Below are 26,954 nucleotides of genomic sequence, written 5' to 3' on the forward strand. Positions count from 1 at the left end.
CAGCACGTACCCAAAGGAACTGGAGACGCAGCTCCAGCTTAAACACGGGGCCAACTTGCTTCTCTTATCACCTTTTAAACTGCAGACCAGTGAAACGCTGCTTTGGGGTACCTTCAGGCTTTTCTTATTTGTTATCCATTTTTGAAGACCTGTGCTACGTTGATGACTTTTTAATTAAAAAAAAAAATAAATAAATCCAGAAGGCTTTGTTATGTAGCCATTAAATGTATGGTTAAATACCAGCCAATTTAGCAAGTGTGCTTTTGCTTGTCCACAGAGAAACACAAAAGCACATTTGGAAATCCTCTTGCTGATACGTAGCGTTTGGAAACCGCTACAGCTTGAGGTTAGCAGGGTTTTCATTGCCTGAGGTTTAAAACGTTGCTCCTAACCTGGCATGCGGGTGAGATAAGATGGATCCACCGACGGGAAGCAGTTGACTTCATTACCTGTAGTAGAAACACTTGCATACTAATTCAAAATAGGTTCTAAACAATCTTCTCTCCCCACCAGCAAGGAAGAGGAGGAATTACTGGTGTTGGAAGCACTGACAAAGGGGTAAGTGAGCTGCAGTATTTGAGGGGGAACCCCTTCCAGGCACAAGGCTTTGGAGGGGACTGGTGGGATTCCCATTGCCAGAGATGTCACGTCCCAGCGCCAGACGCGTGGGCACGATCCTGCGGAGACACGGCCACGGGAACCTGCACCAAAACGGGGCTCAGAGGGTAAGCTGATGGATGTGAACAAAGCAATGCAAAGGCAAAATTGATATTAAGTTTTTGCACTACTATTCACAGTAACAGTAGGAGGGGATTCTGATGGGTTCTTTGATGTGTGTTTATTGTTTATTGTTATTATATGCAAATGAAGGGAAGGAAATATGAGAAGAGAGTGCAGAAGAAAGGAAACTAACCCATGTAAATGTATTGGGTTTGTTTCTCCTCCCGGGCAGTGCAGAATGGTGCTTGTCAGCCCGGGTGGGATCTGCTGTAACCCAGCAATAGGGGCTCCCTGCTGCCCCTGGTCCCAGACGATGAACCCGAAGCACCAGAGAAAACACTGTGCCCTGTTTGCTAACCCACGCTCACCCTGTGAAAATGCATGTGGTTTCATTTATTTTCTTTGTAATAAACTGCGCCCACCATAGTGTATATTCTTTTAAATAACATTTTAAAATATTTTCCGGTAAATTAAAGCAATGACATGTTTGTGGGTTCATTGTTAATTTCATTTCCTTTGGCTCAGCCAGCCAGATAAAATGCAACGTTATTAATCTTTGTTTAAAAGAAGATCCTTTGCTGAACAGTAATAAATGATCTTGATAGATTTGTCAGGAAAATGAATGATAATCATTTGCAGATAGACACAAGCCTAGTATGGAAGATTAATAAGAAAATATGTATTGGCATCATTAATAACATCTGCTGCCAATGGGCCTGTATATTGGTTACAGCTCTGAAGGCGCTGTGCTCTTGTTGGGATGCTGCAATCCATCACGCGCGGTGCGCGAGGCTGCGCAGTGCTCCCGGGCGGTGACAAGCGCTCCCGGGTGGTGACAAGCGCTCCCGGGACGGCTCGTGAGCAGCCCGAGGCCACATCCACCATCGGTGAGCCTGTCGGCACCCAGCGGGGCAGTTCCCATCCGCCCCGAGAACTGCAGCCTTCAATGGGGCAGGTAACGGCTCCTTTGTGGGAGTTGGTTGACAGGGTCATTAGCAGAGGAAGGCGCCTCGAGAAGCTGAGAAGCTTCTGGAATGCCCACAGGGTTCCCTCTGCAGATCCCCTTTGTGTGGTGTTCTCGGAGCAGCGGGTCAGTGCTGGAGTCCTCCCTTTAGACTGGGACGCCGCCTAAGGAACCTTCCTGGGACTGGGAGCGCCTCACCTCCTCTTTGGGTGAGTGATAATTTAAGTCCTTGTTGATCAGGCAAGTGTAGTCCTGGCTGAACCAGGAGAATGTTTGGGTACCCGGGGCAGGGGGCTCTGGTTTTATTTCTTGTGAGTCCATGCATGCGCACTGCGGATCCTCATTATTCTCATTTGCCGCACCCCAATAATCTCCTCAACTGATATCCGAACCTTTATCTTATGCTATTGGAGTGGTAACTAATTGTATAAACCCTGGTTTGGTTGGTTCATTGGTTGTACTTTTCCGCCCAGAATAAAGGCCATTTTGCCGCCTAAAACTGACTGTGGGGTCCCCCCGTGACACTGGTTCTGCTGGCACTGACTCCCCACCTGTGTTTCCTAAAACCTCCTCCGCAGCCCATGAATTTGCTCATTGCTTGTGGGGCTGCGGCTGCTGCATCCGCAGATAATCCTTGTTCCCGGGGAGCTCGGCCGCACCGTGCGGGCTGGTGTTTGACACACGGCCTCGCTCAAGCTCTGCGCCCGTCCCACCTCATGTATCTCTAAAAGGTTCCTGCAGAGCCTGCCTGTGTGTCTTCAACTGACGCAGCTCTAGAAAGTGCCCATTTCACTGCAGCACAATGTGTTCAGAGATAAAGCTCTTCACAGGTGCTGCACCTCACTGTCATGGGCTTTGGGGCTTTGGCCTTGATCATTCCTGGTAGGAAAAGAGTGTTTTGTTTGGGTGAGAGCCCTGGTATTTCTAAATGCATTAAAAATGTGTCTGTTATTATTAGACATTTACCAGCCATTAATCACAGCTGGTAATTTCATTTCCTCTAAATGTTTTCAGGTACCCTCTGATCTGGGCACCACCTGCTCTAAATTAAATAGTGGAAAGGCAAGGCAAGCTCCGGTTTGTGTGCCTCGTCCTGCGGGGATGGGTGGCCCATTGATGGGGCTGAGATCTCTCTTATTCAAAGTAAATCTACTTTTTTCTTCTTAGACCTTTCTCTTGAGTTCCATGAGTATCACAGTATGTTTGGGATTGGAAGGGACCTCAAAAGATCAAAGCACAGCACAGACTCCATCCTGCACGGCTACTTCGGTCTCCTCCATCCAGACTGAGGATGGGCAGTGGAACCACAAGCCAGGTGGGCCCAAGGGCCGCGTTTCTCCTCTCCTTGCTGGATCATGACTCGTTTTCTTCATCTTTAGGGCACGGTGCTTCACCGCGTGCCCTCGCCTCCCCACGCAGGGACCTTCTCCAGGTGAGCATCTTAACCACCAGAAAAAGATATTAACAGTGGGTACTGCTTTATCTTCCTCCAGGGGCGGGTTAAAAAGTTATGGTCATGCCACATTTCATGATGATGACAAGATAAGGCAGAGGAGCCTAGACTTGCCTAAAGAGGGCAAAGTCCAGCCTTGGACCTGGCCCAAGGAGGGATATTTCTTTTCCTTAGCACAGCCAGGTCACCATAGTCCCAGAGAGACCTTTGTGCGTCAGTGCAGGATATATAACCACAATAACCCAAAGTCAGAATTGGCTTTGTTACTAAGGCACCTTTATTGCTGGTAATGCTGTTAAGGGACAGGATTGGCCTGAAGAGGGAACAGCTCAGGCTGCTGCAAGACCCACTGTCATGTGGCAGATGGGGGGATTTTGGGGAGGGCGGGGAAGCCCCTCTCCCTGCTGCCAGTGTCAAGTAAGTGGGGGTCCAACACAGGTCCTGGGCTGTGGGAGCCAGGGTTGTCACTGCTGAGCTAATCCAGTGGGTCCCCCACTAACCCCATCTGAATTTCGGCTATATAAAGAAACTGTAGGTAGTGGTTAAGTCTCCTTCCCCACACCAGTGTAAACCAGAAGCCCTTAAGAAGTCTTTCCCCTAAAAGCAATGGTGCAAAGTCAGCCCTGAGCTGCTGCATGAGGGGAGCAAGGACCTAGCCAGGCCACAGCTGGACTTTCCAAAGCCTTTGCTGCTTACTGGGCTTGGCTCTGCACCTTTAAAACTGACCCCAGGTCTCCTGTCTCACATACTGTCCCACACGTCCCCTGCACCCTGGATGTGACCAGTGCTGAGTCTTGGTCACACCATATCTTACAGGGAAGCTAAGCCCTGCGGTCATTTCCAGCAAGCAGTGCCTCCAGGGAAGGCTGTGCCAACGCGTGCTGGCGCCTCTGGGGACCTTCGAGAGTGTCCTTGTCATCCGACGCCTCCAGCTTAGACATGAAGATGAGGACCCCTGAGCAAAACCAAAGCCACGTGGTGCCTGAACCCACCTCAGCCGAAATAAGCCCACAGAAAGACGTTGACGGTGAGCAGGAGAATCGCATTAACGTCGCAAACCGTCTTCCAGAGGGGCCTCTCCTCGATGCTGGTGAGTCTCCGCTGCAGGGCAGCTCTCTCCTCGGGGGACAGGGTGGGCGCGGGGCCGCCGGACAGACCGCAGAACCACACGTAGAGCGTTTTCCAGCAGGGAGGCTTGGCTGCTGGGAGAGATGGACCAAACAGGGGTGTTACCATCCAGCTGGGACCTTTTCCTCCTTCCTTCCGCCTGTTTGGAAGTGTATTGACCAGTCTGGAGTGGGGCCTGAGGCGCACCTTGGATGGGAGATGCTGGATGATGGTGGGAGATGGGAAGGGAAAGGGAAAGCTCTGCCTCAACAATGTGCAGCACAGCCTGATTACACTTGGTTGATTGCAACACCAGTTGTTCATTAGTTAATTAGCAGCCCTCTTCCCCCAACTCTGCTTCCATCCACTTTCACAAATTCCTGACAGGATGATGGTCCATTTGGAGATCTCCTGGCCTATTTATTACACACGACATGCCGGATGAAGTATATGTTTTAATTGTCAGCCCTGGGCCGTGTGCGTTTCACTGGCTGTTCTTTTTTTTTGGAATGCAGAATGTCATAAGGCCTTGAAAAAGCTGTTACCCAAAAACAAAACCCAAACCTCATTAAACTGTCAGCTGCTCTGTTTCGCATTTCCTTGCCCATCATTATTAATTACCAAAATGTCAAGATATTTATTTATAAAAATATGAGCTAGTTAAGTGAACTATGAATTGGTAAGAAATAAGAAATAATGCTGAATGGCTGCATTCAACTTAAATCCAAACTTACTCTAATTTGAGAAAAGAATGTTTCTGTACTTGTTCACTTCCGTTTAGCTTGGCTTTAATTGGTACCAATATCCTTTGGACTGACCGGCACAGGGAAAGAGTCAAGAAATCTTGTGTGTGTGCATTTCTTCTGAGTTTTTGGGCTCTGTAACCTTGGAAGGTGAAGCTCAAAACCAGAAAGTTGTGGTTTTTTAGTGGATTTGCAGAATAAACCTCTGTCCGCTCTGAAAAAGAAAAGCCTATGTAGCTTCTCCTCCTAACGTTCTGTCTCCTGACAACTCTTTAGGTTCATTTGACTCTTTGCCTTCCTTCTTATTAAGTACCCTTGGTAACAGACAACTATTTAAACAATTTGGGTCTGAGTTTTAATGATCTATCCTATGGAAGATGAAAGATACTATTGGCATAATGTAAATGAGAAAGCTGAGGCTTGTAGATTTATCCCAGGACATCCAGAAAGGGCACATACCCGCTCCCAGTGCTTCATGGTCCCTTCAGCCCGTGACGCTATTTTGATACAGCATGTTACAGCATCAGTGAGTGAGTTTGGCCAGCAGAGCTCACAGGGGGTAAGGAGGAGGCATCTCTAGCACGTGCACAAGGGTTTTATCTCCCAGCAGTGACGAGGACAGGAAGAGATGCCACTGTCATGTGCTGAAAGGTGACATTGCAGAGCCTGCTGTGACGTTCACAGCCCTAGTGGCAGCTGCTGCCTTGGTTATGCCTGCACTAGTGCTATGGAGCTCCTCGAGATCATCTTGGTGAGACACAGATAGACACAGTGCCATGGCACAAATCCCTGGTGATAGTGGGCGGAGGAGCCACGTCCCAGCAGCACAGACCTTCACCCTCTCCAGAGATGGCTGTAAGTGGCCGTTGGCTCCCGTCTCACAAGTCCAGCACACCACTAAGTGTCCAGACATGAAGTGCTCAAGTAACACTGTGACTGGGGCAGAGCTGCACCGGGGTAGTTTGCCTGGGTAAACAGCTTGTTCTAGGGAGGAGGAGCATTTTACTGAATGGTGGGGTTTCTTTGTTTTTCAGGAATGACAGCTCTTCTGAACCATTCAGAGGACTGTAACGTGAAGGGAAATGCTAGAAAAATACGTTGGAGGATCAAGAACAGCAACACTTTCATTTCTCACATCCTCATAACTGGTATACTTGTAAGTACACGTGCCAACTCCAGTCAGCGCAGTAGATGGCCTCTCGTGAGCTTTAGAGGGACTTTGTGAGCTCTGTGCACTCACATGCACACAAGCGTGCGTGTTCACAGCCAGCCACCCTACCTGCCTCCTCCTTAGCGCCTGAACCTGCGCTTCCCACCAAGTCACTCTCCCCGTTGGCCGCGTTGATCTGTGCTGCTTCGCTCTTGTAATTCTTCAGGTCAATGGCAGGTGCTCTTCTGTGTCTCGTCCACCACGTCAGGCAAGCGAGCTGCAAAGAGGGACAGCGAACAATCAGGGTACTGCCTGCCAGTCCCGAAGTGGCACACCAGTTCTCTCCCTCTTTGGTGGGCACAGATCCAAGACTGTGCTGAGAAACCTGTTGTGGGGCGACGTTTGTTCCCCCACTTTCTTGCACCTCTCTTCTGCACAGCTGCCCACAGCCTGGAAAAAAAAAAAGGCTGGTACTATCCAGTTGGAGCTGAAAAGCTGAGAGAAAGTGTGAATTAATCTAGTTTCTTTCTATTTTCTTAAATTAACCTATTCCATCCCTGTCTCTACCTTTTAGTAGACAGTGAAGAAGCAGCTTCCTATTCACTAGGATTACTTGATTGACATTAAATAATGATGATCTGTGTCCAGCATGGCAGCAGTGCAACTGGGAAGGGTAATGAAGTCAATTAACAAGAGAAAAAGGAAGCCAACACAACCCTCTCTGGATACAGCCCATCACACACACAGCAATGGTACCTTCAGCAGAGAAAGATCCAGCTGAGTGTGGGCATGCAGATATATGGCCAAAGAGGACACTGGTATTTGAGCAGCTGCTTCTCTGGGACGTGGGAAAGGACTTGAGGATCTTGTGTCTCATTTGAGATGCAGGTTTCCAGGAAACTGCGCAATGTCCAAACTGTTACAACGTGAGCATTAAACGCCACAGTTAGGACAAGCTCTCATCAAAGCAGCAACCTGCACTTCCAAACGAGCTGAGCTCAGGGCTCGCAGTGGGAAAAGCAGCAATATTGTGTCGCTGCGTGTGGGTGAGAAGCACAACTGTGTGGGCAGGCAGAGCCGTGATGGTGAACATCAACTCACAGTTCGCTGGGAGGATGATACCAAGCATTAGACCAACAGGTATAGTTACAAGTAGGAAAAACTGAGCTCTGGGCACGCACTGAGAGACCTGTGTGTCCAAATGCCTTTTCTCTTTGTTGGTTTGGCTTTTTTTTTTGTTTTCTTAATTCCAGTTTTTCTCAGTTGGGCCAATACAAGACATCACCTCACTCTGCAGTCTTCCAGGATCATCAAAAGCCATGAATGACCGTCAGTCCTGGAAATGCTGCTGGGGCTGCTACCTGCTCTGCTTTACAAAATCAGGAGGTCTGAAACTCTTAAGGTAAGTCTGAAAGTCTCCTCCCTAGGACACAGCGAGCACACGGGAGGCATTAATCCCGCAAACCCCACAGTGGCCCACTGGCCAGCTGTGGGGTGGGGTTAACCACCCCAGGGGCTCGGGTCTTTCCATTTAAACCAGGGCTAATGCATCCCTGGCTGAGCACGGCGCATCGGGGAGGCGCGGGATGGACCGGGACAGCCAGGCTGCTGCGGTGACACCGGGGCAGCGGTGACACCCGCATGGAAACAAAGGGGTCACTTACAAAGTAACGTGAGTTTAATTCTTGAATTTTACACACGCAAATCTAGGCAGGAGTTGCTGGCTGACACAAAATGTTGCATAATTTCCAGAAGATTTATAGCTTTATTTAAATCATTTTCAACCAAGATGAGCATTGGGCAGGGCTAATCTTTCTTGTCACTATGTGCTAAATTGCTTTGATTTGATGATCCTCGTCTTTCTCAAGGATTCTTTTTTTTTTTTTTTTTTAATCACTTAGGAAATGTCACTGAACAGCGAAGTTTCAGAGTACTAAAGGATTTCCAAAACTTTATTTTCTTTTCCTTCCTCTTCCCATTTGTCACTGACTGACTGTCTCTTCACATTGCAGAAAAACCTGCAAGGGCTGGACTCTACCTTGGGCTCAGACTTTACCAAATGGGAGCAATTTCCAATTGAAAGTAGTACAGATGCACAGGAAACCTCACTGCACATCACACCAGTGACCCACCCAGGAGCTGCTGCTTTCACAGAATCCCAGGATGTCAGGGGTTGAAGGGCCCTGGAAAGCTCATCCAGTGCAATCCCCCCATGGAGCAGGAACACCCAGCTGAGGTTACACAGGAAGGTGTCCAGGGTTGGAATGTCTGCACAGAAGGAGACTCCACAACCCCCTGGGCAGCCTGGGCCAGGCTCTGCCACCCTCACTGGGAACAAGTTTCTTCTCAAATTTAAGTGGAACCTTTTGTGTTCCAGTTTGCACCCATTACCCCTTGTCCTGTCACTGGTGTCACCCAGAAGAGCCTGGCTCCATCCTCCTGACACTCCCCCTTTCCATATTGATCCCCAGGAATGAGTCCCCCCTCAGTGTCCTCTTGTCCAGCTCCAGAGCCCCAGCTCCCTCAGCCTTTCCTCACACGGGAGATGCTCCACTCCCTGCAGCATCTTGGTGGCTGCGCTGGACTCTCTCCAGCAGTTCCCTGTCCTGCTGGAACTGAGGGGCCACAACTGGACACAAGATTCCAGGTGTGTTTTTTCTTTGGTTTATTTGGCCATGGCCACCCTAGAGGGCTCCTGGTGAAGCATCACACCCACGCTCCAGCTTCAGGCTCCCCTGGGTGAGCTTTGGCTGGCTGCATCCTTGAGGTCCCCTCTTTGCCGTCACCAGAAGCACCCGTGCTGGGGTGCACCAGCAGCATTGATGCATGAAGGATGGGGAAGCAGAAGATGGCACGTTTTCCATGCTTGGAGAAGGCAAGCAATACATAAATAAGGAGAACTGCTTTTCATCTTCACATTCTCCTTGGATGAGGGAGTTTGCAAGAACTAAGCAAAGTTTTTCTTTTGTTGTTTGTAAACTAGAATAAATCCTTCTGTTCGAAAATGCCATCTGGCACCTGACAGTTGTGTTTCAGCTTCACAGTCTCAAATTTAATTGTAAGCTCTTTTGCAGGGTTTTCAAGGACGGCGTGACACAATATGGACTACCTACAATGAAGACGTATGAACTCTGGAGCATACCAAACAAATTCCTTGCATACTTGTTTTCCAGCACAGCATCAATCACCACAGGGATGGGAGAGAGTCCAAAACAGCAGGAGAAAATGCTACAGCTTGCAGTTCTTGGATTGTAATTCATGTAAAGCCAGGCACATTAGCTATAGCACTGTAACATCAGATACAAATTTCTTTTCTCCTTTTGCCCATTTACTATCTGAAAAGCATTGAGATTCAATATTTAAAGCTGTCCAGCGTAGAGCCTCAGCTGGTGTAAAGTGGCATAACTGTGCTCAACAGCTGCTCCTGGTCTTTGAAGGCAATGGAGCTGTGGTGATTTACATCTGCCGAAGTCTGATCTGTCACTGTATTTCCTTGGCTTTTTCTTTGGCAGCTTGTTTTTCTTTTCCTTTTGCTTGATAAAATAGATGGTGTAATTCCCAGCTCTCGTACAGTGTCTTTCATCATTACAGCTCCAAGCACTGCGCAGCTAAGGGTGAGCAGAACTACCCCCATGCGATTTTTAGGGGGCAATATCTGAGGCTGATGAAGTGAACTGACCAACCCATGGGACTGGGGAGCACCAGAGCTTCAGGCATCCTCAACCAGGACCAGCCTCCCCCTTTCAGCCGCTGTCAGGAGGACGTAGAGGTTCTTCACCAAACCTTTGCCCACTTGCATACCAAAACCCAGCAACGTGAGGGCATCTAATGGTCAAACACAACGTTGAGGTGCCAGTTTCTCCCCTGAGTGTTAGAGCCTGATTTCTACCTCCTACCCTTCCTTCCCAAAACCTCCTGTCCGTGAGTTATCTCAGCACAGCCACAGCCTAACCTGAGCGGAGGAGACAAGCCCCGCTTGCAGGACACCATGAGGAACCATGGCAGCATGGTGGTCCAGACCTACCCCTGTGCTCATGTCTAGGGCAAAGCTGGTGTGAGTCTGACTGAGGGAATATGAAAAATAGTGGATTCATGCCAGATGGGCAGCAGCACGATAATGTCGGCACCCAACTCACCATAAAAAAAAAAAACACTTAGCTGTTCCCTGAGGAACAAGGTCAGATCTTTCCTGTTGAAATTGGGGATAAATAGTAGAAACTGAATGGAAATCAGACTGAAAACCAAATAGGGGCAGACTCTCCCATTCCTACCACGCTATGGGAAGAGGGAATTAGCTACCATGTACTGCCACAAAGTGTCCAGCAGCCCATCTCATTTTCCTTGTCGTGAGAAGATAATGAGGGTCTGTAGGGACATGGGACATGGATGGTCATCACCATCATCAGCTGATTGATCTGGGTCACTCTGTCCAGCTTCTCATCTGCCACAGGCAATCTCATTAATTCTTATTAATTTTTCTTGAACAAAAATCTCTTACGCAGACATCAAACACAGAACTCAGCCCTTCTTTGAAGAACATGTCAGCTAAGGTTCTGTAAGTCCAGCACCTATAAAAATCACCTATTTCTACTTAAAATCTCCTCTAAGGAATCTCTCATGATCATAACCTCTGTTTCCCTGATGTTGTTATAGCAGGTCTTCATCCTGAAGTCCCCCATTTAAAACCTGGTTTAAGTGTTTTTATATGTCTGAGGTCAGACTAAAAAGCCCGTAGGTGCTGTGGCCAGTTTCTTCCTTTCCTGAACTGTTGGTATGATATTCACTGTTTGCCAGCACTATGTTAATACACCTTATCTTGCTGGTGCTGTGGCAGGGACCACTGCACATGTTTAGTTATCACAGGTCAGATGATGAGTGGGAACTCATTAAACCACAGTAATTAATTGCTGGCAACCATCTGGCCACCCCTGAGCAGCAGTGAACAACGTAAGCAGCAGAACTAATGGTGCCTCCTTGCCAGTATTTCTCTCTCCCATGTGAATCCTCTGATAGCTAATAAAGCTGAGACGTTATCTCAAAGCAGATACAAAGACAATCTCTCTCTCCCCTCTCCTCTAGCTGAGCACCTGCCTTCATGTGATCTCCAGGAGCTGCGTATCTTCGACACCACTAACATTCAATCAAACATTGACGGAACTGGTTAATGCTTTACAAGTTATGAGGAAGCAACAGATAGTAAATGCTATGATGGCATCACCCTCATTCCCTCATGCAGTTAGACAGGAAAAATAGGTCTTTTAGATCTATCCTGTAACTTCTGCTTTGAGGCAGATGGCAGGTTTTTTTATATTGGCAGCTGCTTTAAACCTTGGGACTGGGACATGTTGCTTTAAGGCTTTATTATATAAAGCCTCCCCACTCTGCACTATTTTAATGTGTTAAGTAAAAGAAAGTTCTGCCTGACTCCAAGTTATTAAATGTAATTGAGATCACATTGGGACAAAATGTTATTTTCCTAAATGCCCATGTTGCAAAAGATATTAATCTTGTTTGCCTGCAAGATTGATGCTGGCTCTGCTGAAACGGGGTAGATGCTACAATTAGATATATTTAATTCCTCCTCAGCAGTGCTCTGTAATATGATTTCATCTCCTTCCCCGTCTTATTTTCTTTTTATTCCGGTTATGATGGGCTGTGGTGTGTGCCCAGCTCCAGGCACAGCATGGGCACTGACACTCCATTGGAAGCCCTCGGTGCCTCGGGAAGCATTAACACTGTGCAGCCTGGGGAACGGGGTGAGGAGCAAGGGCTGCTTTGCAGCACATGCATTACATGCCATTTCTTAACCGTGGGAGGAAAAGGACAGATTTCGGAGAGTTTTGGAAACCGAACGGGGGCTCTGAGCACAGGGCGCCGCTGCACGTCACTTACCTTCTCTGTGGGGATCGGTGGGGTGCAGAGACTGATCAGGACGATGACAATCGCGGTGAGGACACAGAGGATGAGGGCGAAGTAGAGGTAGTGCAAGTCCTTTAGCACAGCTGGTCGTCTGTCCTCCTCACCACACGACGGTGCGCTATAAACAAACTCCATGACCATCCGAACGAGCCCAACAGCCAGCCCGACCACGAGGCCCCAGAAAGCACCCTGAGAGAAGAAAGCAGAAAGAAAGGGTCACTGCATGTTACTTTTCGTTCAAGTTTTCCCTTCTCTTCTTTTTTTTTTTTAATTTTCAGCTCTTTCTTAGATTAAGACCTTTTATGCCTGATGGAAACTCACACTGACGTGCATCAAAGGAGGATGTTTTCGGTTAAAAATCCTCACTTTCTGCCCTTGAACATGGAACAGGTAGAGAGCAGACACAGCAAGAGTCTCTTCCTAGCAACATGCCTCCAACTAGACTTGGACACATCACCCCTAAAGTGCAGAACAACTTTGCCTTTTGTGCCTTCAAATGAGACCGCCAAGAAGAACCACTTGCAGTGGCTTCTTGGACGCAAGACACATACACGAGAGACTGGGCTAAGATCCACTGAGGCATGCCAAGGAAAGGCTGTCTAACTGCCACACTTCAGCTGGGCTGGCTTAAAGTTTAAACAGCCTCAAAGGCTACATGGTGAGAGGAGAGTTAGTTAGTTATTTTATGAAATTAAATAGGTATATCAAGTGGTTGTGAGACTCCACTTACGGGCTCATTGATCCTCGGGCAGAAGATTGCCAGGATGAAGAGCGCTGTGATGGGTGGCGCGAGATAGCTGGTGATGGACTGGATGTAGTCGAAGAGCTTGCCGCTGTTGGCCGACTGAATGATGGGGATCCAGAGAATACTGATGACCACAAGGATGAGGATAAAGACTCTGAAAGAGAAGGATAAAATTATATTATATCTGCAGGTGCTGGAGTCCACCTGAACATTCAGTTTTGCAACAAAACACACTTCCAATTGCTCTCAGAATCTCCTAATAAAAGATCTCCAGATCACTCTCGAGAAGAACATTTCCCTGTGGACACAGGAGAAGATTGTTCTCCTCTGGAAAGTCAATTCAGCAATTGCTTGTTGAAACAATCTTTCTGCCACCTTTCCAAGTGGATAATGTGCCTTTGCAAATTCCATTTAATCAGCTGCTTATTAAAATTGCTTCTGGGGTCTCAGGTGCATAACATACCCTGTTTGCCTGAAAATAAGACAGGGTCTTATATTAATTTTTGCTCCAAAACTTATTACTTTTTTACATGCATAGCTGAACTGTAACTAGGGCTTATTTTTGGAGTAGGGCTTATATTTCAAGCATCCTCAAAAATCCTGAAAAATCATGCTAGGGCTTATTTTCAGGGTAGGTCTTATTTTCAGGCAAACAGAGTAACACTTGATCTTTGCACTGGATGTTATAGAGGTTTCTCCGTATTGCTGGACAAGCAGTACTTTCTGTCTCGCTACTCTACAGTGGTGGATTATGAGATTCCCTGCGGCCTTCACTTACCCCACAACTAATGTTATAAACTTAATGCTCATGATTGAAGAGGAAAAGCACCACAAATATGCACAATGCAGCTTAAATTCTGCTACCAGGAGGAGAAGCTTATCTGTCTCTGATACAATGCAGTACCAAAGCTTGCTCGCAAAGGGCTCTATGACTTATTGGAGAGAGAGAGCTGGGAGGCCCAGTTCTCTGCATTTTTCTCTGAAAAAAAAGGAGTACTTGCAATGTATCATTCCCATCTGGTGCAAAAATAACAAGCTCTTAAAGAGCTCCCGTGACAGGGACTCCAGAGCACCTTTGGCTTCTCTGGAAGTTGTATTTAAGGCAGTATTTATGTTAAGTTTAGAGAAGAGAGAGGCAATGATCTACCTAGCTCATTGGTATGCTTAGTGTTTCTCTTTGAGCAGGTCTATGTAAGACCGAGCTGGAAAACGCGGTGCTCTTTCCCAGGCTGCATTCCTGTCCTATATTTTAGGCAGCAGATTTTTCCCAGTGAGTCCAGACTGAACAATGTAAATACTGCACTAAAAACAGATGATGAAAGCAACGAGACACAAAGAAATGTAAGGACCTGCCCACAATCATCAGCTCCTGCTCCGAAGCCTTTCTGCGGATGCGCTGCCAGATGTCTATAACGAAGAGGGTGCTGCTGCTGTTGAAAATGGAGGTGAGGGAGCTCATCAGGGCTGCCATCATCACAGCAATCATCAAACCCCGCAGCCCTGGGCAGGAAAAGGGAAGGAAAAATCAGGACTAGACCTTTGGCCTCTCAACATTATTCTTTCATCACTGCAGAACAATCTTCTTATCCCCAGGATGGATAAGGGCGGTGTGATCACCTGTGCAGAGGGGCTCGAGCCCACCTCCACAAAGGGAAAGGTTGCTCACCATCGGGCATGAGTTCTATCACGAGCTTGGGGTAGGCAATGTTGGAACAACCCACCGCCGCTCCACAGACCCTTTCACAGACGGCCGGGTCCACGCAGCCCACTTCATCTGCAGGAGACAAGAAAAGAACAAGAAGTCAGTGTAAACCCCATTGAGCCATAGGTTGTTTAATCCAAGAGGACAAATCTTGATGCCTTGTGTGGTTTCATACAAATTCAGGGGTGCTCGCACAAGTGGAGCTGAAGGACATTTTACATCGTACAATAAAGGTGAAACTTCAAGATGACATTTTGCAATTCTATTCAGGGTACACATATAACTCTCTTTGATGTCGCGTAATTGTAATCCTTGACAATTTGTTGTTTGTGGGAACTGGACTGTCTCCACAAACACGTCAGCTGGGTTGCCAAGGGTGTTGCAGGCAGAGTTGCTCCTGTTTGAGGAAATTTGGGAAAGAGGCACTTGAGACACTTACACCTTCCTCCAGGAGTGCTCCTGCTGCCCAGGGTATTCCTCCTGGGAGGTGGTTTGCTCTGGAGAAACCAGCAGCGATTGCTCCTTGGGAGACAACACGAGGGAACTCTTGTTCCTTCACAAAGGAGCGTTGTTTTGTGTAACCCACCAGGAATGGCGTGAATTGGTGTGGCGGATGATTGCTAAAACTCTCACCAAATACCTAACGATAGTAACCTCATGGTCATGTATTTCATCTCACTGATTTCCCCCAGGTAGATGAATGCCATGTCCATAGCACAGAGCTATATACCCCCAATGGCAAAATATGCCCCATATGGGTAGTCCTAGTTACTTCTGCTACTGTGGGAGCACTGGAAGTGGAGGACGGACATGGGAACATCAGTGTACAATAGGACATGGGAACATCAGTGTACAATAGGAGTATATACAAGTGTGCCTGCAGGACAGCCAAGTTTCTGAGGTGTAAAAGTGCTGGAGGACCTGTGTGGGATTAACGGCCATGGCAGGTGCAAAGCCCAGTGGCAAGGAACAGGGGAAGGCTTACCTGGGTAAAGAGCTCTGCTGATCATTCCTGGCATGACGATGAAAAACATGGGGAAGATTTTCAGATACCCTCCCAGCACCGATCCACCTTTGGCATGGGAGAGGTTCTTGGCAGAGAGAGACCTCTGGACTATCACCTGCAATCAGAAGGGAGCAGAGAGTAAAACAGCAGCACTACAGAGAGAGCTGGATCCTTCCTCTCTGTGTCTCTCCTTCTCACGGGTGACTTTCAGCCGGCAGGATCCCAGGGCGTTCTGCACGCCAATGGCACCCTTCCCATCTCGGCTGACTGCGGCTGCTGCCCGGAGCTGCGGACGGGGCAGCGTGGAAATTTCCTTTACAGCAAGCATTTTGCCCTTGACTGAAACGAAGCTGCCTTGAGGACTGGAAACAGCAGCTGTAAGGCAGCAAGGGACACGGAGGGAAGCAGACTGTGAGTGTTTTGGTAAAAGTGCAGTGGTGGGCTTTCATAATTATCCCACCTTAAAGCACAAAAGCACCGTGCCTTGAGAGATCAATTGTTTGTAGCTTGGAAAGGAATAAGAAACGTGAGACCTCTGGGAATACGAACGGCGTGTCTGGAGGTCTATACAAGGTCACTGCAGACCCAGGTCTAGATCCATATTTTCATATCCTTGTCACACTAACTGCATGAAGACCCCCGGTGCTCACCAGCCCACAGCGGGACACACTCCTGTACGGTGAGACAGTCACGTTTCAGCTCACAAACTGAGGAGTGCACTGGAAATAACAGTGTGGTGCTTTGCCTAGAGAGGGAAGGACGGACTTTACCTGGTCAGTGCACCAGCACCAAAGAGCCAGCACAGAGAGCCCAAATATAAGGCCAGGCCAAGGAATGTCCCCTGTGACTGGATCCCTGAAGAGATGAAAGGCATCCGCACGCGGGAGGTGGCAGGTCGTGTTTGGGACTATGATCTTCGGTATTGCTGTGCTGTATTTCTCCTGAAGTCCTTCATACCAGCCAACTTTTTCAAATCCTGAAAAGAAAATGCCAGTGATTTAAGGTCTGGTGCTCCCTGCAAGTTATTTCCTTATCTGAGTCTCATGATTACTTTTCTCCTATCTGCCTCTCATCTCCTTTCTTTTCATTCCACCCTCGCTTTTGGCAGGCAAGGTTTCTACAGGAGTCAGTTGCATTTTGCCCAGAGTCCTTGTGATTTTAACAGTGCACCCTGGAAGGAGATCAATGCAAGAAAATCTCCATTATCCTAAATCCCGCAATGTCCTCAGCCATCTAGTCTTTGCTCATAAACCCTCCAAGACCTGCAGCAAGAAGGTATGACATTAAACAGATATATCTGTATTTCTGTTTGCCAAGAAGGCTTAAAGCAAAGACTAATGACGGTCAATTCCTTCTTGCTCTTTTGTTTTTTCATAATGCTCAGTTACGCCCAGCTGAACGCACCGTAACTCCCAAAGTCAACAGGGAAAGTCAGCAGAATTACTCTGAATTTCCATAAGCACAGTGAGAGCTGAACGTGGCTCTGGGAATGCAGGGTTGCGAGCTCCTTGGCAATGCCAGGGAAACCCAAAGCAGCAAGGTGCTTATCCAGAACCTCACCTCCATTCAGTTAGTGCAAAGCATGAGGCAAGTCTGATGACTTGGAGAATAAGAGTTGTGCTGGCACCACTTCTGTGGGTGGTTAAAACTCATCGCTGTACCCTACATGAAAGGATGAGGTACCATGCTAAGATCTAACTTTGGGACCATTAAACCCATATATGATGCCACTGCAGGTTCTCCTTACCTATGAACATGAGCACCAAAGCTCCCAGCACCATGATCAGGGTCTGGAGTGCGTCTGTGTATATCACAGCCGTTAAACCACCTGTCAGGAGAACCAGAGACAACAGGGAGAGTGTGTGACCATGTGCAACGAAACAGGTCCCCAAAAAAGCTTTCCTTGGCCCCAGCCCTGTGATTTCAGGACAGACCCATTGTGAGAACCTGGCCTGGAGCTGGTCCCCTGGACCTTAGAGCTGTCACAAGCCCTTCATTTAGGAATGGCCTGAAGGGCTACTCCATGTTTGTGAGAGGATGGAGAGGCAGTTCAGCATCTCAATACCTGAAGATGCTAACATTCCCCTGCATAGGAAAGAGAAAACTTAAATCCTACGCTCCAGTTTGTAGCGTTTCTTTTAGAATAAGCTATTTACCAGCTATGGTGTAGACAGCAGTCACTGCTAGCAAGACCACAGTGGACAAGTAGAGGTTCCAGCCCAAAGAGATTCGGATGAACAGTGCTCCGGAAAAAATGTCGGTCTGGAATAAAAAGACAAAACTAAACAAAACAAGGGCAGTCTGGCATTAGTGATGCTTCGTGCAAGTGAAATCTAATAAAGCAGCCTGCAGGCCTCTGAGGCTGAAAGCATCGGGGAGGGAGGACACCACGAAGGTGAGTGGAAGAGGACAGAGCACGGGCTGCTGGCTGCCAACCTTCGTGTTCTCGGGGTGAAGAAGGTCCCTCCTGCGGGTCTGAGCTCCCAGCACGCGGGAGACGGGGCAGCAGGAGGACGAAAATCAAGATCCCACACCAAGAGACTACAAAGCAGCCAGCAGACTGTCTTACAGTTGACTTCATGGGATGTAACCCTCCCCGGCACAGACGCGTGTTGGTGGAAACTGCCACTCCTTTTGCTGACTGTGAAGACCTCCATGGGGAGCAGGAGCCAATGTATCCACAGGCAGACACAGGAGAGAACGGGGGTAAAGAGCAGAGACAGGTTCTTCCCAAGACTATGTCTTGGTGCCCTAGTGGCCAGGTGATACTCCAGCTTGAAAAAAGCCCTGAAGAATCATTGATGTCTTGTGCCGTGATTTATTTATCTGAAAAGGTCAACAGTTCTATTCATGCAGCTCAACATACCAGAATGACTCCAGAAAAACAGGTTATACCTGCAGAGAACCTCACTAGAAATACAGAAACCCCCATCGGCTCTGTTTTGTTTGGCTCTACTGGCAGAGTGAGTGAAACCAGAAGCTGGGCAAAACCTGGAATTATACAGATAACATCATTCAAATGCAGAAGGTGACAGGGGAGATGCGTATGTTGGGAAATCGATCCGAAGGACACCTGCAAATCTGCTATAGGGTGGGATACAGGCAAAGACATTTGCCCAGGGAGGCAGAAGGGATGGGGCAAGATTTCTATTTGCTGTGCCTGAAAAAAGCACCTTAAAAACAAGCAGCCAGTGCAACTCCTGACCCCTGCAACCCTGAGACACGACAAACAGGGTCAGCATACCACAGAAACCACCGCGATTTCTGCTTTTTGACTTCCCAGCAGGAAGCACAAACACCTCTGCAGCCATGCAGGATCAGTCCTTTGACAACACATACACTGAGATCTCTGTTTTTCTTTGTGAGCAGAGAAGACTCTGCAAAGCCCCAGTTGCTAATCTATGTTTGGGCAAAACACAGGGAGAAAAATCCTCCTTGTAACCAAGTGCCTGCTGTCCAGCCAGCCGCTAAATGAGCTCTCCACAAACAATAGCGCAGCTTAATAGAAAGCACCTGTCATGCCCATAAACACCAGCCACATCCATCAGCCACGCGTGAATTAGCTGCACAGAGGAGAAACCACTGAGATGAAACAGCAGCGACTGAGGCCAGGGTCCTGTTATGAAAGGCACAGGCAAAAACTGCTCTGCTGAAGGTCATTTTGAAAGACTGCTCTGTTTTTTTCCACATACACTGGCTGTGCAGCCGTGCACATCGTGGTGCTGTTGCAGGAGAGATCTTCCATTTACCCCTCAAGGGTACACACGCTTCAAACACCTCTTTGCAAGACCTCATCCTGGGCAATGCTTCAATCCCACAGAACTAATCTCCTGGAGGCGGTGGTGACAGCAATGGGTGACATGACCAAGAGCTGGCCATTAGAGACAGAAATCCATCCCACATTCCCAGCCTGGAACTCCTCGTAATGCACCTCCTGAGAGCTGGGACACAATAAGCCTGGGAGAAAGACCCTGAAGCCAGCTGCAAAAGGCACAGGGTGCCTCATCTCCTCTCAATGTCTTCCAAGGCAACTTGACATCTAAATATTTCAGTAGCGACTACTGAAGACTGACTTGTACTGGCCATGGGACAATCAGCTGGACACAGCACACTGACATTTTCAATCTCTGCAATGGACTCTAGAATACAGTCCTCCTCCTCCAAGGGCACAGGGAGTTCTTAGCATAAGTTCTGCCTCTTCATTAATGGCATTTAAATGAAGGGAAATACCCAGTAGCTTACACTGGGTTTTGGCTACCAGCTGGGAACAATGCTACAAGCAATCTAGGAAAGATGCTGAGTTTTGCGTTGAGCCAGAGCCTACCTCTCCTTCACCATACCCTTTTTATACAACACAAGCGACAGGAAGAGAGAGGAATAACCCTCACATGCCTAATGCTGAAAACTGAGCTACAAGAACAACAGCAGAGTTATGATAATTTAAGAGAATTTCACATCTACAAGCTGCAGCCAGCCAGATCCTCAGATGGGGTGATGCTGCAGTTCCCGTGTCTACATCACCTAAGGTTTGAGCTGACGGAAGAGGAAAAGCAGGGAGACTGATCAGGGTATTTATACTGTTTAGTAATTAGCTGCCATATCCCTGTAAAGTTCTCCCTGTGCATCACTGTTTAGCGAGGGCTCTCTCCTAGGATAGGTCTCCATGATCAATACAGACGCAGGTATTTACTTGAGCAAAGCAGGACACTAACGCACTGCTGCTGTTTCTGGTGGCTGAGCTGGTCCTTTCAAGGACATCTGAGTTATCTCTGAGCAGCTCTGCATTCTACCAGGGCGACTGATCGCTGCCCCGGACACAAGGGTTGTGTTCAATTGGATACATACGGATATCTTGGTGAATATATAGAGAACGAGGGACAGTATGGACATGTAGATTTGTATCCTCTGCCCTCCAAATCTCTTCTGCAAGTATTCAGGCATGGTGACAACTCCTGCTGCGATGTAAACAGGCACGAAGATCCAGCCAAGAGCCAGAAGTGCCCAGGTAGCCTGTTAAGGAGACAGAAAAAATAAAGGCAAATGATTCAACACAGGGGAATGTCCTTCTCCGCTTCTTTTAAGCGGACATCCTAACAAAGCAGACGGGTACAGTGCCATGCAATATATTTGGGAAGCAGTCTGACTTTTCTCCTTGCTCAGAAGATGGGATGGCAAATGGAGAAATAACTTTAATATAATTAGAAGCTTTTGAATTTATCCTCCTAAACCCTGTGTCTCTCAGTCACGGGTGGCACAACCTGTACCATCTCCTGGTCTTTTGGGCAAGATTCTGTTGCTCTGGATCTCTGAAGGGTGGTGGTGTATTTGGTGGCCTTTGAAACCACTGATGCTGCGGCAATGAAGAGTTAAGTGATTCAGAGCAAGATGGGAGCATCTGTTTGTTGCTTGATTAGCAAGTGATGAGGCTGAGGCAGCAGACTGTCCCTGCAGAGCATAAAAATAAGCAACAGCGAGACTGCCGGGATGTTCTCCTTGCAGGCTGACACAGATGTGCTTCTGTTGCTGGTAGATAAAGGGGCAGTTCAGTTGCTTTGCCACAGGTAAAGGGTCTTTTGGAAGGCATAAGGGCATCTCCCGTCATGTATTTCTTCCCTGAAACCCAGCAAAAGCCCAACAGGAGATCTCGAATGTCACTGGATTACCAAACCTCACCTCCTGGCTGTCTCAGGCCATTATCTTTTATCCGAGTACCTTACGTTAGTCCAGATTTCACTTTGATCAGTTATTTAAGTTATCAGAAATGAAAACGATCCCTGTGAGCAGAGATGGTGAGTGCCTGAGAACAGAATAACGGCATATCTAAGGTCCCCGTCCAATCTGAAAGAAATTAATCTAAACTCATGAAGTTAGATTTGCCCTGACATACCATCTTGTATCCATGGGTTTCTAAAATAACTTGTACAGATTTACTTAAATACAGCAATATTGGTATGTCCTACATGCACCAGGCTAAACGCAGGCTCTGGTTTCTTCACAAAGGGCTTAAAGTTGATCCTAATGGTTTAGAGAGGGGGGAAAAAAAGTGAAGTGAATAGAAATCCCAAGGAAGAGCTTTTGGTGGCACTATCAGCAGTCACCACTACCAGTGGCGTTTATTGTGAGCCTGGCACTAATCTCCCTCCTCATCACTGCAGCTGAGAAATGTCATTAGCATCACACACAAAGAGCCTGGTTTCCATGCTCCATGTGCTGTCTGTGGTAATTTTCCAGGCCACCTCAACAGGGCAGAATGAGTCCCGCCTTCACCCCAGGTGTTCACCCAGAGACATCACATTTTGGCAGCTGACAGGTGAACGCGGTGGTATTGATTCTCATGGGTTTGACACTGAATTTAAGAGCAATGCTGTTTTTTCTCAAACTTCCTGTACCCAGAATCCTGTGATTATCTAAGTAGCTTTTCAGCATTCATTATCTTTTATTTTAATCTTGATGAGTGCAGACTAAGGCTTAGAAATATGGCCATGTGCTTCTGGGAAGGTCATAGAGCTAATAATTTTAGTGGATTCCACTTAAAGTAAAATAAAGATCTCACGTTTTTAAGGCTGTCTGAATGTCTGGAGGTTTCTCTCCTGAGGCTTGAGAACTTGTAGTTACTGATACTGTTAGCATCCGATTTTGGGGACAAACACCCGGTCCCCTTGTACACAGTGACATCTTAGTTGACAACACAACCGACTTACATTCCACTCAAAGCCCCCAACAGCAAGGCCCCCAGCTGCTCCAGTGCCGGCCAGCCCGATGAATAAGCCACTGCCCACGTTGCTTGACATCAGGGATGCTCCAATCTGAGACACACAACACAGGCACGAAACCCATGAAAATCATCTTAAGGAACTTCTGCATCAGCCCAATCATTTCACCCACACACTCTGTTTCCCCAGGGCCTGGTCTCCTTGTAGGTAGGTAGCTGGGTGCTAATGGACAGTTGGGTTTTCTTCTTAAAGAAAACTATGTTTTTATATGTTAAAGTCGGTGTGCCCACCCCCACCCTAATGCAAAGCCTAATCTCAGAATTGGGGTTCACTTGGTCAGGGGTTCTCTGGAGATACATGCCTGTTATGGGGGCTACAGCGGGGCGAGGTAAGGCTGGTGGCAGCCACAGGTACCTCAGGGTCCATGAAACATGTTGGATTTCTCCGTTCCCTGGTTACTCAGCCAGGAACCTGCCTTCTCCCACCCTGCCGAGCCTTGGTCCGTCTCTCCATGTCTTCACAGAATCCCAGAGTGTCAGGGGTTGAAGGGCCCTGGAAAGCTCATCCAGGTCAATCCCCCCATGGAGCAGGAACACCCAGATGAGGTTACACAGGAAGGTGTCCAGGCGGGTTGGAATGTCTGCACAGAAGGAGACTCCACAACCCCCCTGGGCAGCCTGGGCCAGGCTCCATCACCCTCCTCTGCCTTGCTGAAAGCTCTTTAAAGTCATGCACTGAACATGCATGTGGTGGTTTACACAGCCAGGGTGACAACAGTGCTCTCCTGGAGCAGATTCCTGAACCACAGCAAGGACAACGATGGGAACACACAAGGCCTTTTGTGTTTAACGTCTACACAAAGGTTCAACAATATTCAGCTCTGCAGTTGGCTGGAACACGCCTCTGGTTAACTTTAACGGTAGGCTGTCCCTACCATGGCTCATTGACACCCTCATTAGAGGAATGCAAGCTCCAAGGTGCTTTAAACAGAGCAAAGACTATCTGACTTAATTACTACTTTAATTTGGAATAAAGCCTCCCCTCCTTTCTCTATGCCAATGCCCAATCTTAGGGTTAAACAAGAAGTTACCCAAAATAAAAGACTAGCCCTTTTGTCCCCAGAGAAAGTCTCCTTTTAGCCGCATCACCTACAAGGAGCTTTTCTCTCCTTAGTACTGCTAAATATGAAATAAAGAATGATGGAATTTGATCAGCTTCTCATCTTTGAGCAAGGTAAAACATTAATGCACCCCCAGCGATTCCTGCCAACAGCTCTGCCTTCTTGCCTAAGAAAGCTCCTGATTAGAGCTGGCTGCTGCAACATGAATTTGCAGCTGAGGTGGGGACTGGTGCTCTCCAAAGATGTAAATGGTTTTCCTGGTATCTACATCAGACACAGAAATACAAAAGCTAGATCGCACAGGAGCAGCAATGTGATATCAGGGTTTAGTGGAGGCTGCTTAACACACAACCTGTCACCACTGAAGAAAACATCCATGTAAGGCAGCCATGGAGTCAGGGTGAGGGCTGTGGGGAGCTGAGCCGGCAGGAGCGCTGCAGAGATGGAACCAGCTCTCTGACAAACAAAACTGAGAACTCAACAGCATCAGAGGCTGCTTCGAACCCAGAAAAGTAGGTCAGGCTTACCAAGAGCCAGCCTGCACACAACAGCCTCCGCAGCCACCTGCGGCTGGAGCCAAAACCAATAGGAACGTCGGTTTGTTGCGGTTTGTTTTGGTTTGTTGTTTGGTTTGTGTGTGGTTTGTTGGTTTTGTTTTGGGGTCGTTTTTTGGTAGTTTTTGGTTGGTTGGTTTGGAATTTTGGGTTTTTTTGTTTGGTTGGGTTTTTTGTTTTTTTTTTTTTTTTAAGAATGACATTGGGGGGAAAAAAGTTCCATTTTAGTATCTTTCAATTTTTCTCCTCCTAATTAGAGAAAACCATCAAGTTAAGCTTTTCTATTAAATGTTGCCTGGCTGAGACAGAAGCATAAAGAACATTTAAGAAATAACAGATTTTGGAGAGGTGTATGTGTCTCTGATGGAAGAGTTCCAAAATCTAGCCTAGTGAATTTATGGGCAATGTACATCCAAAGGGAAAAAAAGTGCATGTTTTCGTTGAGAAGCGCATTCCTCTACCCACGGCTCACTGGAGAGATAAATGGTGCTGGAGTCTGGCATTGGCTGAGAAGGATCTTTATTCCTGTGGTGTTTTTATTCCTTTCAAACTTTAAATTATCTTTATATGTACCTTTCACTCCCAAGGAAAGGCACCTTCAATAGATTTTTTTATTCTTCATAGTGAAGATTTATACTTCGGTGGTTTGAAGTTTATATCTTTTACATCGTTAGCCAATAATTTCAACTCTACTCTAAATAGCAAGGGCTCAGAAAGTCCTGGGCTTTGGGATTATTTTTTTCTTCAGCATCTAGATGTTTTTCTACTGGATAGCACATTCCTAGATTACCTAGTGCTCTCTTGGCTTGGGGACAACGGCATCTTTGGTGAGTTGGGGCCAGAGCGTTTCAGACCCAGCCAGCACTCCCTCGCTTCCACCAACGCGAACGTTTTTATTGCTGACTGCAGAGTAATTGAGAGTTGTAAAAAACCTGCAGATGCTGAACTATCCTTTTGGCCCGGCAGCTCCACGCTGCAGCCCATTAGCAAAGCTGCATGCGATGATTTCTGCTGGCTCCTCTTCATGCCAAGACTACAGTCAAACCCGCGGACCAGATTCCCTCACTAGACCTGCCCTCCTCACACCTGGAATCGCTTTGGAACCGTGAGGAACAGAGGGACGCGTTTCACTCACAGGCCACCACGTCATGGATCGTCCAGCCAGGAAATAGCCTCCAATGGTCCCCCGGCTTGCTCGAATCGATGACTGGAAGCACAGAACAAAGAAAAGTGTTTTCCTCCATTCAACCACCCTCAAGTCAGACCCAACACCCATCTCAGTAGCCTTGAACCATCCTGTTAGCAACCTCTTGCACCACTCAAGTCCTACTCCCTTGAGTGTCACTGCGGTCAACTGGCTTGCCCTTCTCATAGCAGCACAGGCAGGGCACCGGTCTGACACAGACTGAAGCAGGGCCCCTGTCAAACACATCTAATTTGAGATTTCTAGGAGTTTGGCTGCTCTCAGCCATGTGAAGACACATGTTTGTACCTGCAAGCAAGGTTGCCCTGCTTCTGACTATGGTATGAATTAAGAGGAAGCATTTCCCTCCTCACTGTACAGCACTCCTAGCAAAATAATAATAATAGTAATAATAATAGTAATAATAATAGTAATAATAATAGTAATAATAATAGTAATAATAATAGTAATAATAATAGTAATAATAATAGTAATAGCCAAATAAGGGAGAACATGGCAGGGGTGGGAATCAGAAGAAAATAATGTATCCCCTGGGATGCCATCAAGGCCATCCACTGCTGTGGATTTGGGGTTTCCAGCAGCCCCACACTTGTACAGCCACATCACACAGCCCCATCCAGGAACTGCATGAGAACTGCAGGGATTTGGGGAGCAATAGGATGTCCATAAGCCAGCAAGCCCCTCCGATGTGGCTGGGGCTGACAGCACTTGCTGTTTGCAGCAACCAGGACCTTGCAGTCAGGCACCATAATACAATGGTTTGCTGCAAATGCCTGTGCACGTGGCAGCAGCCAGACCGCTGAGCAGCACTGCCGGGACAACCCCCAATGCCCGGTCTCAGCAGCAGCTCCAAAACTGCTTGGTGTATCTGTCAAGTATGCCAGTGCTTCAGCCAGTGCTTCTGCCTCTCCGTGAAGGTTTCTGGTAGTCCAGCTTTGGAAAGAAGCCCCCTGTACCTATTTAATGACACCTCCTTGAATGTACACCTTGGGAATGAGAAAAAAACACCACTTCAGCCACCCAGAATACTGTAGGTCTCTGTGAAAGAGGTATTTTCAAAACAATGTGAACAAATAATCAGTAACAATCTTTCCAAAACTATTTAAAATCTTATTTCAGCCACCTTCTCACCTCAAACCGGGGCTTTCCCCTTGCCCCCTGTCTGCCCACACCCCAGTGTAAGACTGCTGCAAATCATCATGCCCAGAACAACCTCCAGGGAATGACCCCTTGGTTGTCCCCACATAGAAGAAGTGGTGAGAGCTCACAGAAAGATCAGTGTCACCCCACAAACCCCCTGGGATAACTCTGTGCAGAGGATGCCCTTTGCAGGCCCCAGGGAGGATCAAACGCTTTCCATCTCAGGCAAAGTAAACCCAGGGGACTCACCCATATCCCGACAATGAGGACAAAGGCGAAGTAACAAACCACGACGACGATGTCTGCCACCCCAAAGGCCACTGTGGTGTCCCCCGGCAGCTCCGTGGGGGCTGGGGTTGGCCAGCTCATGGCTGCGAGCAAACTGCTGATGTTCTCACTCAGACTGGACTTTGGTGCACATTGGCCTTCATTGCTTTCCTTGCAATAATTAACAGAGGGGAGAAAGTGAGAGCAGGCAGTGGAAGCCAGGCAGGACAGTGGTTAACACTTCCCAGCAGGAGCTGTGGCTCCATGGGTCATCAGTGAGGACCTCACCATAGCTCTGGGGTGTGAGCATCCCTCCCGGCTCCTCCTGCATCCTTTTACCAGCAGTCCCCTGTCCTGCCCATTTACCCATTGGTGACAGCCACTGGGATGGCAAATAGATAAGCATCAAATTGTCTTGTTCCTCCCTCTTTCACATCACTGTCTCTG

At 47.7% G+C, this 26,954-nt stretch overlaps 1 protein-coding gene across 1 annotated transcript; it reads right to left on the reverse strand.

Moving 5' to 3' along the window:
* Positions 1–3,617: 3,617 nt before the first annotated feature.
* SLC5A9 (solute carrier family 5 member 9) lies at positions 3,618–26,609 on the reverse strand (the record flags this gene model as incomplete). The annotated part of the gene is made up of 14 exons (XM_082053093.1): positions 3,618–4,339; positions 6,267–6,414; positions 12,030–12,245; positions 12,787–12,955; positions 14,151–14,301; positions 14,468–14,575; positions 15,489–15,624; positions 16,280–16,485; positions 17,257–17,337; positions 17,666–17,771; positions 20,355–20,519; positions 22,211–22,315; positions 25,032–25,103; positions 26,490–26,609. The coding sequence occupies 14 exons, from the start codon at positions 26,607–26,609 to the stop codon at positions 4,131–4,133; spliced, it is 1,992 nt and encodes a 663-aa protein (XP_081909219.1). The 3' UTR covers positions 3,618–4,130.
* Between the last annotated feature and the right edge of the window lie 345 nt (positions 26,610–26,954).

This window comes from Streptopelia decaocto, assembly GCF_964273445.1.
Source record: "Streptopelia decaocto genome assembly, chromosome: 5".
Taxonomy (NCBI): domain Eukaryota; kingdom Metazoa; phylum Chordata; class Aves; order Columbiformes; family Columbidae; genus Streptopelia; species Streptopelia decaocto.